This window comes from Aptenodytes forsteri, unplaced genomic scaffold (assembly GCF_000699145.1).
Source record: "Aptenodytes forsteri isolate BGI_AS27 unplaced genomic scaffold, ASM69914v1 Scaffold134, whole genome shotgun sequence".
Taxonomy (NCBI): Eukaryota; Metazoa; Chordata; class Aves; order Sphenisciformes; family Spheniscidae; genus Aptenodytes; species Aptenodytes forsteri.
In genome coordinates, this window is record NW_008795694.1 from 120,214 (window position 1) to 136,404 (window position 16,191).

Genomic DNA, 16,191 nt, shown 5'->3' on the forward strand with positions numbered 1-16,191 from the left:
AAAAGATGTGTAGATGAGGCGCTTAGGGACATGGTTTAGTGGGCATGGTGGTGTTGGGTTGACGGTTGGACTCGATGATCTTAGAGGTCTTTTCCAACCTTAATGATTCTATGATTCTATGATGGGGCAAGCAGATAGGTTGAGCTTTCTGCTAGTGATCTGTGCCCCCCTACAACATGTGAAACACTGATGTCCCTGTGAATCGTCTTCAAAAGTGTTCAGAAGCTTTATAAGGGAGAAGACATGTCCCTGTCCTCTTGGCTGTAAAGCTCTTCTAGTATCTGACACTTGCAGGGCTGACCGTAATTGTGGTATTTATTCCATTGATGGTCTGGGTGCACAAAGGCTGAAAAGATCCTTGTGAATGGAAGTTGCCCCATACACATCAGCTGCTGGTGTCTGCGGACAGGCACCTTCAAGGAAAAACTGCTTGGATAGTGATTTACAAACTGCTCACAGCTTGCTCGGTGTTCTGCTTTATGTTGTCTGATAGGTTTATATATATTTCATTGTGGCTGCTGCCCACACATCTTTGACAGATATGAAGCCCTTATTCTGACATACGGCTTCAGCGTATCTTGAGTCTAGGTATTAGAGTGGATAAAATTAAGCTCTGCTAGAAACAGAAAAGAAGGGGAAAGATGCCCTTACAGAAAGAAACAGACACGTCCAGTGAGCTGATCAAACACTGAAAAAATTATCATGTAAAGCAGGCAATGAACTGCACGGGAACTCATGAACCATGACTTGGGACGGAAAATAAGTATTTCCAGAAAGAGCTGAAACAATGGAGAAGTGTGAGAACAAGCCTAAAGCCCTGCAAGGCATTTCTTGTCCTTCTTCCTTTCTAATGCACACAATTGCATTGCATTGGCCAGTCAGCTTTGGGTTAGCTGGGGCTTTTGTTTTAAAAAGGAAAATACGAGAAGGCAGTTCTGAATCAAATTCAGACACAGTACGCACGGGACAGCAGCCCCTATAGCAGTAAGAATTCACTTTGTATACTTAGGAGAGTGAGTTCTGCAGCCTGAATGCAGTTAAAATACTGAATGTGTTTATAAATCAGTGATGGCTGGGTTTATTACAATTTCTTTGAAATTTTCTCACCTGGAAGTCCTATCCTCTACTTGTAGGTCTATGCAGGCCCATGTATACATCTCCTTCATAACCTCTGCAAAGTGCTGTATAGGTCTTCTCCGTCCCGAAGCACCCTCTCTTTCCCTGCCCAGTCCAGAACAGTTGTGGAGTGACCCCTTCCACCTCACACTGCTTCACTAGAGGCTTTTCTCTTCCTCTGTTAGTTATTGTTGCATGAACATTACACCACGGATAAGAACGAAAAAAGGGCTGTTAATAATCGTGTATCCACCTGTAACAGCAATGCATTAAACTATATAGAGGAGCTGTGCTAATACGAGTGGTCTAGGATGGGATTCCTGCTTAGACTGCGGTGATATTTGCTAGTGCAGAATCCGTTTTTTTCAGCTGCATAACTGAGTTGGTTTGCTTCCGTTCATTAAAATGAATATTTCAGCAAATGCCAGGCAATCCAAACACACTGTGGAGATGGTTCTGCTAGTCTTTGTTGATGCGTCTTTTTTTCTTCAGGATGATGGAGGTTTACAAAGATGACTTTGCTGCAGGTTTCAAGGTATTCACTGTTTTACTTAAAAGCGTGGCATGAAAATAAATGATTAGGTGTTTATCTCAGTTTTCATTAAAATAAGGAATCTTTTTTTCTCCCACTTTAAAAAGAAAAGATGGGGAGGGGAGGGGGAAAGCCTGAAGATGAGACTGGTACCACGTAATAATGCTGTAATAATGGCCAGGACTCTGCGTGTGTTTATCTATATAAAGTTTTTATAAGCACAGATAAACTTGAGTAAGAAAAGGAAAGATCCTCCTTGGGATGGTAAACATATTTTGAGACTACTGGCAACTCTTGTGTATTCCAGGGCATTGGTAAAACAGCAGTATTTTCTGTAGCATTGCTGAACTAGGGATAAAGAGATGAGTTAACATTTTTTTGAGGAGGGAAAAATGAATACCTAAGTCACCTAAAATGGCAAAAAGAGGGTGTTTACATCACCTAGCTTCAGGGTAAAATATATAAGGTGTGAAGTGATAGAGGTGACTAATCCCACCCTTTATTTTCATCTGTTTCAAAGTCAGGCATTCAAGTCCAGAATCCACGACAGCTAAATGCTGCCTGTCGTTGGAAGAGAGGAGCGCTATCCCCAGATAATAATTGGCGTCACCTTTCCTAGATACTTACTGAAGATTTGGATGAATCAGCCCTGGTACTTTCTGCTTTTCTCCACTGACTAGAGAGAGTACACAGCTAGATTCAATAGGTGTTGAACTTGTAGATGCCTCTGTTAGATGAGATGAAAAACGTCTAATAGTTGCCAAAAGCTAAGAGGATACGTCATTCCTATTGGTACGAAATGGATGTGAAGAAAGAGACAAATCACAAAATCTGATGTAATGTAATTTATGTGATGAAAAACAGAGAATGGAGCGAGAGCTATTTACACGGCGTAACACTTAAACATACACAGCCAAAGGGTCAAACCACATCTGCTGCTTCCCTGGTAACACACATCTGAACACTTACAGGTATTGAGTTTTCTCCTGCTAGCAAAATTCAGCAGTGAGGTTGCACATTCAGTCCTATATTTGCTGTAATGTTCACTCCCAGCAAAGAAAGGCAATGATGGTGAGGAGGAAGAGGAGGAAGATGATGAAGAAGAGAAAGCTGGGATTGCTGCTGCTAACCTTTCATAAGGATCGTCCTGGCCTCTGCCCATTCTGTTCTTCCGTCTGTTGTCAGCAGGCCAATTGGAGGCAGCATTTCCTCTTCATTCTCTGCCATTTTGGCTATCTTTCGTAACTGAGTGAAAAGATCTCCCTCACTGAGACGACGGAAATTAATGACAACATCCAAAACAAAAAACTGCAAAAAAATGACAGAAGTCAGAAGAACAGTCACAGATGGGTTGGACCCTTACTGGCCCAACATTTTGCTTTCGCCTGGGTAGGTGCTGAGATGCTGAAGTCCTGCCTGGAGAGCCAGGCCTGCAGGCAATGGAGCACAAAAACTCTGGGGGCTGGCGCAGGGCTCACCCCTCCTGTCTTTGTACACCAGTGTAACGCCAGTTGCTATAGGGGACTTATACTGTGTGTTGGGCTCAAATAAAACAGACGTTATTTGAATAAGCTTAAAAAAAAACCCTGAAGAGATAACATCAGGAAGCATGTAAATAATTTCCATGGTAGTATTTGTTTAAAAATAACCTAGAGAATCTAGAGAACTTCCCATTGAGGTGAAGAACAGGACTCCCTGGAAAAGGGACCACCGGGATCTACCCCTTCATTCCAAGGGGGCCTGCAGGCACAGCTCCGGTACTACAAATAGTCGAGCTGGGCTATAAGGTACTCTGCTTATACCAATATACTCTGCTGCTCGACGGCATTTATTGGTTGGGACAGATTCACTCTAACGCTTCAGTATTTCTGCCTGTACCTGTGCTAACTTCTTCAGGCATAGCTTTGGCCCCCCCTGCGTGGGACGGTGGTATATATGCCATGCGTTGTGTGCCAATACTTGACTGTCAAGAGAAGAGCATTTCCAGCAAATGCACTCTAACAAGATTTTTTTTCTCTGTGGTTTCACCTCTGTTTAATAAACATTTTTGTTTGAATGAGAAAGCAAATGAATTCTGCCACATTCCTCCTTTCTGCATCGCTGTACTTGGAACACAATGTGGGCTAAGGACAAAATCGCTGCTGAAGCATCTTTTGGAAATATTGACAGCTAATGCTTGGTAAGAAGCGAGCTCATATGCAGCACGCTAATTGTGTTTCTGAATAGTGATGACATCAGGCTCTTCTTGAGTGAATTTAAGCAAACTAAGAAATACAGAAAGGTATAAAAAAAGAACGCTCATTTACCTGATTGTTACAAGCAACAATGATGTGCTCTGGTTCTGGCATTACACTGCTTTTCTGGGCCACGAGGGTATCTTTGGTATGTCCTGGAAGACGATAGGAAGAAAAGAGTCCATAGTATTGCTTCATACAGAGAGGATGACCAGACAGCTGTCCATGAGCAAAATCAACAGGTAAAGCATGGCTGGAGAGAGAGAAGGAGAAAAACAAAGCCAGAGGAAAAGAGGGGAGAGAGGGGGAGAGAGACAGAAAGGAAAAGAAATCTAATCTGTCCTTTGTTCTGTTACAATTAGATCAGGTATAACACAAATTGAATAATAAAACGAGATTACAGTATAAGGGAAATAGATGAATTCCCATACCACAGTTAAATACATCATTCCTGGCAGCTTCATGCATATTCATTAAGCAATTGCATGATCATCTAGTGGAAATGGAAGGAATAGCAGGTCACAAGCAGCTCTGCAGCGTGCGTGGGAAGCCTGCCTAGCTGGGACCCCGGGAACTTGCCAGGACAGAAGTCAGCAGAACAGACACAGCGCCGTGGAAAAAAAGTACCGATGAAATTCCCTGCACACCACAGCGGCCCCGGAAAAAAAAGTACCGATGAAATTCCCTGCACACCACAGCGGCCCCGTACTCTGCAGAGTGGTGAGAGAGTGTGTGAGAGGGCCTTGCCTGATGAACAGGAGCGACTGGGGCAACACGGAGGGCATTTCTGTTTTCCACACAGCCTCGCTTACGCGCTAATCCTTACTTAGGCCTATGGGGGAAGAAGTGCTGAAAACCTATTCCCTTTTTATTGGAAGGCATGCGAAAACACCACCTCTGAAAAGGCTTCTTTACTGGCCAGGGAAAAAAAAAAAAGAAGTTATCACAATTATGATTACGGATTGTGAAGAGCCCACTGACGCTGCAGCAGGAAATAACGGTGCTGCCGCTCGGGAGAGGCTGCAGAGACCACAGGAGGAGGAAGATCTTGTGGTGCAGAGGTTTTCCCTCGGCAAGAGAGGGCTAAGCTTCCAGCCTGCCAGAGAGGGGCAGGGGCAAAGAAGCAGACAAGGAGGGTTACTGTCATACAGCTGATACGGGCTAACGTTTTATGCCAGTTTATCTTGTTTAACTGTCTCTTTAGAACTGTTGCCGTTCTAAACCAGGGATATTCACTTTAGTTCCTGGCTCTCACACTCTCTGTATCGCTTATTTCCTTGTACAGGTGCTTAATTTTCTTTTGTTCCTTATCAGCAAAACAGGGTTATTAGTGTTCTCCTTCTCCCACGTTTTGCATAATGCAGAAATCCTCTTACATTTAACAGAGTTTTAAAGAGCGCCTGTGATGACTGAAAACAGTAGAATAGCACGGTAGATTTTGATAAGACAATCTGTAATTATAGCAGTTAAGAAAGGGGTTAGAGTTAACTAACCAGGTCAGAGTTAACTCTGACTGACGGCACCAGAAAATCTTGTACTGATTTAGGAGATGTCTGTGTAAGATCTTATAACTCTCTTATGTGAGCAAGTTAGGCTTTGTTTGAAATATTTAGTCCTGGCAACTGCATGGAATATCTGCACAGTTAAAACTAAACGCCTGGGTTTGGGCTGGAATATTGTCCTTCTGCATGTGGGGTGATCCAAGAGAAGCTAGCAGTACGCTCGCTGGCAGAAGTCCTTAACAGCAACAAGGAACTGAAAACGTTACAATTACGGTGTCCTCATAATTATACAGGAGGGGTGATAAGCAAAGAGTAATAACAATATAAGGACGCAGTAGTGAGGATTTAAATGATTATTGATTTAAGGCAAGCAAATCTGATCACAGGAGTCTTTGGATCTAGAGTAGCGAGGTCAAAATAATAAGAATTTAAATTATCCTTTGTTTGAGCAATGTCTCATCTCAGATGCTGTCATATAGAGATGCAACGAACTACATTAGCATGCAATAGTACTTCACAGCACGCCAGTGCTGGTGTACGCAGCCGCATGGCGTATCTTGGACAACAGCACGTGTTCCTAAATAAGTACCTCTTCTATACTTTCTGAGTAGCCGTCAAGACTTTTGAAGTGAAAAATCAGACAGCCTCTTCCTCTTTCTTTTGTCTAATTCATAGATGATAGGGACTTTGTTGTTTGAATATGGACTTTGCCTTCCTCATCCAAATAAGCGTTGGTTAAGCATATGACATAGGCCTCTTGTACTTCCAGACAGGAAAACGACCCCTTCCCTACTATGGTGCGGCGGCCGTTGTGCTTGGCTCTCCGCTGTTTCTGTTCTCGGGGGGAGCAGTGATTTCAGCAGTAAACTTGGAACACGTTAGGTGAGGTTAAGAAACGCTACCTAAAATGCTGTTACGAGCTACCTCGTGCATGACTTAAAGAATCATGGATTTCCCCTGTGTTTATACACAGAAAGTAACGATGGCGTAAGTAACTTCTTATTTTTACTAGCCACTGAACTAGCTTGTCTGTGGTGAGGCTTCCTTCTCCCGGTGGGACATGTTATTTCTTTTCTGGGGGAAGGGAGGCGGGGGGGCTGATGTTCTAAATGGAGGGTGCAGTACGTGGAGGGGGTGCAGCACCCGGGCAGGTGCCCGGTGCCAGGGAAGGTGTGCAGGCTGTGTAAGCGCAGCGCTGCTGCTCTTTGGGTCTGGGGAGCAGAGACTTCTCGGTGTGTTCTCAGTAGCTCTGTTAAGCAGGCTGTGTGTGTCCTTTGGGCTGCACTGCGCGTGCTAGAGTGATGACCAGCAGGCGTCAAAAAGGATCCTTCTCCAACCTGTTAGATCGCAGTTATAAAGCAGAAAGCGCATAAAAAGCTGCTGAAGCGCTTGCCCTGAGGCATGCTGGAGCCCCAGCCCTTCCAAATGGTGGAGAGGTGCAATGCAGCCTGACTTTGGGCACGTTAGAGCACCCTTGAATCAGAAGCCCTGCGGATACTCAAGCAGCAGCTCTCCTTCCAAGCTACTTACGTGTCCAGCAAAGCTTTATAGTCTTGCACTCCTGAAATGAGGTTGGCGGCAAACCTGCAAGTAGCAGATAGAAGTGACATCAGTCTTCTATCATTTGGCAACACTGGGCTGTTTCTGAGAGACAGAGGGGAGCCTGAATGATTGATGACACAGCATAAGGAGAGAAAGTCTTCTGGCTTGGCAAGAAGAGCCCCCCGCCCCCACCCAAAACCTAAATTAATTCATGTCAAGAGAAATATGAAATCCTAGAGATGGTCCCTTCAACTGGTTAAAGAGACTACCACAGGAGGAAGCCTGAGAGCATTTATTTAGAGAACGGGAGCAGAGGCTGAATATTTAATAGAATCCTGAGCGCGGGTTTCAATACCAACACTCATAAGCTGTCCGATTTATTGGAGTACTGCCTGTCCTAAGCAGATAGTCTCTCTGCAGAGCTGCGGGCAGGTGTATTATTTCCTGACATTGCCCATTTGCACTGCGTCTGAATGGGAGGCTCTGAGAGAGACATTTCCTTGTTAAAGCGCATGCATTAGAAAATGCAAAGTGGAGGTTTTTCGAAAGCTGTGCGCACAATAAATTTAGTCAGTAATGAATGGAAGCATTTATAGTTATGTTTAAAGTAAAATAAAGAGACACATTGGCTGTCCATGCAAAATGTTAAAATAACGTATCGGCTTCAAGGTTCTGGCTGTTTTATAATAGCATAAATTCACGTGCAGTTAATTCTTTCAGTAATGAGCAGCTAGAGAGTGCTAAAAGCAAAGGGGGAAATTGCACTATATGAAGGTAGATTTGATCTGGGTTACTGTTTTAAAAGGAGAAAATGTTTTGGCAAAGGCTGAAGAATGGAGCCCTGTTTTAAGGGTGTCTGGAGAGGTGTATTCTGTGCTTGGCTACTTGCTTGCCTTTTCACTTTTAAATGGTTGTAATTGCCCACAACAGCTCAAAGGAGAAAGGTCAGTTCAGGGCCGGGAAGGAAGGGCCTGAAGGAAGCAGTGTTCTTGGGGAGGAATGATTTCTGAATTCTTAGATCCCCTGTGTTTCTGGTGCCCTTTTGGGCACCTGGGAGGGACGATTTAATGCCAGCGTGGCCTTTTCAGTTTGCAGGGTGGCTACAAGTCATAGCGATGGCATGTTAAAGATCGTTTTCCTTTAAACAATGTGTCAGAAATCAGTAATTCTTTTTTCCATCGCAAAATGGTTTACTTGAATTATACAATGAAGAGCTTTGCAAATATTCCTTTAAAAATTATAAATCCCATGGCATTTTTTTTCCATGCAATAAATGTAATAGTAATGACACTTTCATTTCTGAATATCAGTATGAGTAACCCTACAAACACTGCCTTTGTCAGCAGGCCTAGTAGGAAATCATTTAATGGTTACAGCCCTCATTTTTTTAATGAAAGTTGATTGTCTTTTTGCAAAAGCAGTACATTGAAAATATCCCTTCATTTAGCAAAAGCTGCAAAGTCGTAGTACATTACCTCAGCTGGTCATTTACATCCTTGAAATACTGACGAGCAAAGATAATTGCTGGGCTGGAATTGACTGGAAGAGCTAGCCGGTTGCTGAGGTACATGTCATCCAGCCAGTAGTTGAACACCTAAGGGAAGGGGACATGAAATCTTAAAGCCATGAACAACGGGCGGAGAGGCAGGCTGGGGATGAGGGGAGAGCGCCTGGTGCTCCTGGTGTCAGGCATGGGCTCTGATTAATGGAGCTGCTGAGCATTTTCAGTCCGGGCTCTGTGACCCCAGCTCAGCTGAAATCAGCTGCAATTCCATAATCCTATTTTTCAATCAATGGCAATTTACGGTGTGTTCCATTAAAAAGCAAACAAGCTCCATATTGTGGTGGTTTGGGTATTTTGTTGTTTGCTCCCCTCTACAACAAAAAAATGTTTGAGGACCACATGCCAACTGCTGACTCGAATCGTGATTCGGATATATTTAAGAAATGGACAGAATTTTACTAGCGATGGCTTTCCTCAGGGGGCTTCTAATATTTGTCAGTGATGCCAAGACGCTCTGTCGCTAGCCATCAGATACTGTCCTGCAGCAAGACAGGGTGGGAAAAGAATTTCCCGAGCCTAATGGTTCGGTCCTGCAGATACTGGCATGTGGATAGGGCCCCCGGAGAATTCCCTCTGTGTCCACTGACTCAAATGCAGATTACTGATGCTTGACCCAGACAGACACACATATTAAATTTCTAACCATTTTTACTGAAAACACAGACGTACGGTAACCGCGTTCCTTTATGTCTGAGCAGAGTTTGAAGAATCATCTGGAAAATGGAGGCTTTCATTAAAAGATCAAATGGTCTTTCTGAGTTTAGCAGGCATGCTTTGCATATAGTAACTATAAACAACAACGATATTATGCAAAAATAATTACCAATGCATGCATCAGTTGAAAAAGTTTTCCTCTGAGATATTTCATTGCTGTTAGAACAGATGCTTCCCCCACAGTCTCTGGAGTCTTCAGGAGAACAGGCTAGAGCTGTACTCCTGGCAAGTTGAATTCCAAATAAAAACATTTCTAGTTTATCTTAAGAATCAGGTATTTAATTTTAATAACCAGTATTTAAAGTTGAGACGTTTCAGAAAACGCTTGTACATCCTTCCTCTGTAATTTTCATGCTGGAAGTGGTTAAATGAATGGTGTTCCAGGTTGTCTCCTGGAACATTATTTCTTATCAGGAACACTATTTAAGCGATGGTTAATTTAGCCGCCAAAAACATGAAGTTCTGTGATCAGAATAACAAAAAGAGATTGGGCGGCATTTAGTGGAGGCCTCAGACTGTGGCAACAAGTGGTTCAGAAATTAAGCACTGCTTTTAGAATAAAAGCACTGCCAGTACTGTAGCCTTTTTTTCTGACTATAGCAGCAATTTGATGGGGTTTTCTTGCGGGCCACACAACTGAAAAGTTAAGGGAGAACCACGCTTCACTGACATCAGTAGCAAGCCTGCAGGATTTCACCGAATCCATGAAACCATTCAGTGTCTCTCTTCCTTGCTGGGATGGAAGGACTGCAATAAAATAAGTGTTTCTAGTTTTCAGCTGCCGTATTCTTACACGGTTAATGCAGGGAGGATGAACTGTGACTTTGTGGAATGATAAAATCTCTTTTATCTACAGCTTATTTAATTTTCCTGTCTTGGGAAGCAGAAAGCTGGACTTCTTTAAAGGCTGAGGTCTCAGCATGGTCTATGGGATAGAGAGAGAGAGATATCTCTATACATGTGTGTGTATATTCGGCAAAGTAAATACTTCAGGGTAACCACATTGATATGGTGTGACAACGAATGGCAAAGAATAGTTTAATTTAAAAAGAGTAATGCCTATCCTAAAGTATTCCACTCCAGAATAATTTGACTGGCTCAGAGCTTTGGCTAGATGGGTGTGCAAGGCACTTTTTATAGCCCTATCAGAAAGCATTTTTCATTTTAATAAAAACTCTAAATCCTGTTATTCGAGGGAAAGGAAGAAATTACATCCAAAAAGGATGTAATACAGTGCTTCCTACAGGTAGAGCTGACACCTGCATGCATGCACCTGAGGTGCATGAATTCCCTCAGTCATGTCAGCAAACTGCTGATCTGAAAACATAATAATGACGTGGATTTTGACATTGTTTGAAAATTCTAGCCTAATATGTCTGAAATATTCATTCCCTTTGGTAGAATCTGATGTGACCCCTGTTTGCATTGACCCACTGAAAGAAAGCAGTGACCACATATAGAACATCACGAAGAGTTTGTAAATGAGCATCATCCAACACAGCAATTATTTTTCTCATCTGCATTTGCTTACCCAGTTCGTTGTCTTTTCCCTTCTTTCCTCGAGGATTTGCTGCAAGGATTCCCCCAGGCCTCCTGCAATTCCAAACTGCTCCACGATGACCTTGGTCTTTCTAAATTGCTCCTCTGGCACCAAGTGTTTCATGCACTGTAGGTACATGCGTAAGGTCTGTTGCAGTGGTGGCACTGGAAGTTTTGGCACTGCCTAATCATTTAAAAAAAAAAAAGTGATTAGCAAGTAATTCTACTTGTTCTCAAACTGTCCTCTTTTTTTTTTTTCCTTCTTTTTTTTCTTCTGTTGCCGATATTGCATCCCTTTTTTAATCCATTTATTCTGTTTTAGCAGTTGAGATGCCTGATTACTGCAAATGTAATTGTGTGACTTCAGTGGAGTTGCATTAGGTCTTAAAGTGCCTGGATTTTAGGACATCGTATGCAGTTGTATGCAATACTGAAGCAGTGGCACCTCTCCAGTAGCTCTATTTGTAGGCCTTTGGCCACTGAGGATTTCAGACGGATAGGCCAGGAAACTAGTGGAAAACAGGAGAATATTCCTCGGTAAAAATTCTAGAAATCCTAGGACAAACAGGAAAATAGGCATGATGCAAGCATATAGAGCTAGACTCTAGGAAATCTTCAAATACATTAGAGAGTGATTAGCAAGTAATTCTACTTGTTCTCAAACTGTCCTTTTTTTTTTTTCCTTCTTTTTTTTCTTCTGTTGCCGATATTGCATCCCTTTTTTAATCCATTTATTCTGTTTTAGCAGTTGAGATGCCTGATTACTGCAAATGTAATTGTGTGACTTCAGTGGAGTTGCATTAGGTCTTAAAGTGCCTGGATTTTAGGACATCGTATGCAGTTGTATGCAATACTGAAGCAGTGGCACCTCTCCAGTAGCTCTATTTGTAGGCCTTTGGCCACTGAGGATTTCAGACGGATAGGCCAGGAAACTAGTGGAAAACAGGAGAATATTCCTCGGTAAAAATTCTAGAAATCCTAGGACAAACAGGAAAATAGGCATGATGCAAGCATATAGAGCTAGACTCTAGGAAATCTTCAAATACATTAGAGCATATAAAAGAATGCATTAAGAGAAGGTATTTCATTAGTAAAGAAGTGCATTTAGCTTGTGATCAGTAAAACCATGGGTTAATACTTGTCTGATTGGTATTATGACTGGTTATAAAATTGCAGAAATAGAAAACACGCAGCTCTACCTGTTTATTAGCACTGACTACATAAAATCCTCAATAAACCCGTGTTTTACCCTGCCAAACCTCTGCTGTCAGCCAGCCTGGAACCCTCCTAGAAGGCTTGATAAAACATTTCTGTTTCTGCTTGCTTTATCCTTATCCTGTTTGGAGCAGGAAACCAATAGTACCTGGGAAGAAAACAATCTGATGCTGTCCATGCAATTAAGCTTCCTTTGTTCTTTAATGTAGAATTAACCAAGTGAAGTGTAATTAGTCATTTAAAAGCCAGAGGGGCAGTGGGGAAATCAAGCAAGGAAGTAATCCATGAAAGACTGGGGAATTGCAAGAGGCTGTGATGCTCTAAGCATGGTTCCTCAGGGAGGTAGACATGTCTCCCAGTTGAGAAACAGTCATCTAATTCAGCCGTGCCTGTCCATTAGTGCTTAGTGTAGACCATACACTTTTGGAAGGTTTATTTCTCTAATTTGATTTTTGCCTGTCTCCTAAAGCAGGTAAAGTTCAGATTTTTTTACTAGCTCGTGATGTAACGGACACTCATTTCCACAGGATCACAGGACCATGGCGTGATTTCGGTTGGAAGAGATGTCTGGCAGGCACCTAGTCCCACCTGCTGCTCAGAGCAAGGCTAGCTGCAAACGCCTTTGCTACCGCGTGCAGGGTGGGAGGCGGTGGAGGAAGTGCTCTGAAGAGAAGGCGGCAGGGAGCGGGTCTCCTCTGAGCTCAAACACCAGCTCTGCCTTTGGACAGCCACAGAAAAGTCACTGCTGCGTTATGGTTCCCTATCTAGAAACCCAGGATTTCAGATACTCATAAAAAGCGTCATAGGATTACCTGTTATTAACGGAAACGCAAATCCAGTTTAGCCTGTAAAGCACCCTGGATCTCAGAAACAAGAGAACGGTAATTCTACAGTTTCAAGCTATGTTAAGTCAGGGCATCTCTCTTCTGTCACTGACTTCTTGCTCAGTGGAAATAGATGTGCCAAATAGTATTTCTTTTTGATGCCTGGCTTTGGCCCTATCCTTCTGGGTAAGGTTACTGTACAGTTCATGGCTCTGCTTAGGAAAAAAGCTTTAAACCCAAGGGGTTGACTACTTGTAGGCACACACACGCGGCATCTTTTAAACCAGCTTGAAAATGAATCATATGTGATAGTTTGATAGTTCCGTACTATTAAGAAATAATTACATGCCATCTCTGACTGTGTAGTAATGCGTCTGCTGTTGTGTAATAACACTTCACTTATTGAAATTCTTCACAGGACGTTGTGAGGAAGAGTGTATTTGGGTACGAGGAGCACTAATGTCACATCAAAGTTCCTGATTATAAACTGCTGCAGGATAACTAGTGTTCCCTGAAATGAAGAAATCAGCTCTGGAACAGAGCTTGGTTTACAATTATTATATTAATTTACATTAATTTACAGCATTAAAAGCTGTTAAGTCATCTATCTTCAACCATTTTTTTTTTCTTTTTTCCTTTTTGTTTTCCCAGAAACAGTCACTTACTGTCTCATCTTTACTGCATGTATCTTTCTCTTTCTTCTGCATGTTTTTTTCTAGGACAGGCATTCCTGCATTTCTTTTGATATCTTTTGTTGAGGACAGAAATTGAAGCCACTTGGGGGCACTTATGGAGCCTCACGCCTCAGTTCTGGAAATAGAAAAGATTTAAAGTCCAGTCAGTACCCATTATTTATAACCAAAATGTACATGGGGAGTATTCCCTGCGCAGGCATACATAGAAGCTTCAGAATGCAAAACTGAAGAGAAATAGAAGCACAACATTCAAAAGTAGCTGAACTGAGCCCTGTGGAGATTGCTCTGACATTGTTTGTCTCATTTCGCTATAAATTTCTTTATCCAGAACTATCTGATGCACATAAACGGTCCCTTCTCAGCATGGTTTATTTTGTCACTCTAGCTTACTTCGCAGTGCATTGTGCTGTGGTCTGCACGCTTTGTATTACTGTTATACGTTAGCTGGAGGAAAGAGGTGACTTTTCTCTGAATGTACTAATGTCGACACAGGTAATAGTAAGGTTGCCGTTTTCTATCTCAGGATATGTCCTCCCTTTACCATTTTATATGAAAGCACCACAGTCTTTACATGTATTTGTCATCGCACGGTTCCGTGGACACAGTGAGGTGCTGCCATCCCCGCGTTAAAGACGTGGAAGCTGTGGAAAGGAGCTGGATGGAGCCATGCCTTTGCCCCCCGCAGGCTAGAAGCTCGCAGGGTGCCAGTGCTTTGGGGCATAGCTCTGGGCTGGGGGACGCCGTGAGCCTGCCTAGGCTGGCAGGCTGGCTGTGGGAGGACTGGGAGGGGTGGCGTACGCTGCATTTGAGCCGCTTCGCGCAGCAGTCTTTCCAAGTAGCGTATACCTATGCAGGGAGACGGCTTAACCTGCCAAAAGTCACAGAAGTCATCTGTGACAGAGCAGATACTGCCACTCGTCTCTCTCTGGTATTGCGCTTATCCTGGTTTTCACTTCTCAAGATGCCTCTTATTCCTTTTCTGTACAAGAACAAGCTGTATGGCACACATATTTCTTCCGATATAATAATGCCCACACCAAGCAGCTGTCCTTCAATTGCGGTGGTAGATCTAAAGCAGAGTAAGTTCTATGTGTTCAGCCAGGTCTTGACAGATCACAGTTTTTCGGGTTTTTTTTTTAATTACTTTGTGCTGTGTGTATACAAAATATAAAAGACAACGTGTTGACGAAGTAGAAGAGAACGTCATTTCCTTTCTGAAACCCTTGGGGCTATACATTCAGGGCACTCGAATTATTTCTACAACAGCTTTTAAGAACAATTTGGATAAAAACCTACGGTGTATGAAAGCGAGATGCAGAGCTTTGTTTAGTGACGGGCAGGGATGGCTGTGCATTATTCCTCTCCTGAGGAATCGGCTTGGCTATTCCAGCCTTGCGGCTCCAGCATGGCTCTGCCAATGCGTATGTGGTCACTGACACCTTGTGTTGATCCTGTCCCCTCCCCGTTCCTGCACTGGCTGCCAGCAGGGCCATGTGCTGTGAAGTAGGTTGTATAAGGTTGAGAGATGTCCCTGGGGCCCTGCAATGAGCCACACAGCAAACTCGTGTTGATCTGTCATCTGCTCACGATTTCAACCCAGGTGAGAGACGATTTCCCTCACGGAAAGGCCACATTAACCCGCTGCGCTGCTCCGCTCCCTCTCGTGTGCTACACAGGTCTCATCGCTTAGCCGTGCACTCTATTCCTAGCAACGCGGGTTCAAAGCGCTTCAAATAATGGGACACGTCCCGTCACTCTTGGAGGACTGTGGCTTGCCCAGTTGTTTATGGGCTGGCCTCAGCTCCCCGCCTGTGTTCAAATACAGAGCAGCCATTTTGTCTTCAGAGCCCCTAAAACTGTGTTCCCCTAAAGGAAAAATCCTGCTGGTATTCCTCTCACTGGGACTCTCGTCCTCCCTTTCCTTATGTTTTTTGTCAAACTGCAGTATGGAGTCGCACCGACTACAAGTCCACGCTGGCTCTGTGTCTCTGGGAAATGCTACTAACAACAGACTCGCATATCTGCAAAATCAGTGTGATAAAGAGTTTGGGGGTGGTAGCCTGAACTGTGCTTTTCTGCCGTGGGGATGAACTGAGGCTTTGTCTCTGGTTCAAGCGCTGCCAGCTAAGCATCACGCCCAATCCTCTATTTGCTTAATAAAGGGCAAGGAAACTGACACGAGAGAAAATCCTGCAGAAATTCAAGATGACTTCAAAGTTGCTCACTGGAACGGCCGTGAGGTGCATTGTCAAAGTTATTAGGCAAAAAAATTAATCCTAGCTGTTTTTATTTACAGCCGGCTTAGCTGGAGGGCCGGGGTGAGCGGCTTAGCGGGGTGGCTGCGAGGCATGGCAGGCTGGGGAGCTGGGAGGCCTTCCCCACAGCTCAAAGCAGCAGCTCAAATCCACAACAAAAGGCACTGATCTCTCCGTTAGCAGACAGCGGAGAAGGACTGAAATAAGCCCATGTGCTTATACTTGAGTTCTCCATACATTGTGGGCTCAGCAGGCAGCTTGCAGTACGTAACGCTGCCGGGGCGTTACACTCAGCCCCCATCTGCTCATCCCCGCTCTCAGTGTTATCAGGAAGACAAGCTTAAAGTTCTCAGGAACCCATGCTCAGCGTCAGGAGGAATGCATGCGCTATCAGGAGTGCATGTGCGAAGCGTGCACTGCTGCGGCCGTGACATTACGAGAGGAGCCGGGAGCCGCCCC

General features: G+C 43.7%; 1 protein-coding gene across 1 annotated transcript in view; it reads right to left on the reverse strand.

The window, feature by feature from the left end:
* Nucleotides 1–13,510, reverse strand: part of CHAT (choline O-acetyltransferase) — a 31,261-nt gene extending 17,751 nt beyond the window's left edge. Inside the window, exons 1-6 of the mRNA XM_009282909.1 lie at nucleotides 13,448–13,510; nucleotides 10,736–10,927; nucleotides 8,402–8,520; nucleotides 6,915–6,968; nucleotides 3,955–4,135; nucleotides 2,779–2,956 (exon numbers count right to left, since the gene is read on the reverse strand). Of these exons, the coding sequence (XP_009281184.1) occupies nucleotides 2,779–2,956; nucleotides 3,955–4,135; nucleotides 6,915–6,968; nucleotides 8,402–8,520; nucleotides 10,736–10,927; nucleotides 13,448–13,510 (787 nt within the window). The remainder of the gene's footprint in view (nucleotides 1–2,778; nucleotides 2,957–3,954; nucleotides 4,136–6,914; nucleotides 6,969–8,401; nucleotides 8,521–10,735; nucleotides 10,928–13,447) is intronic.
* Between the last annotated feature and the right edge of the window lie 2,681 nt (nucleotides 13,511–16,191).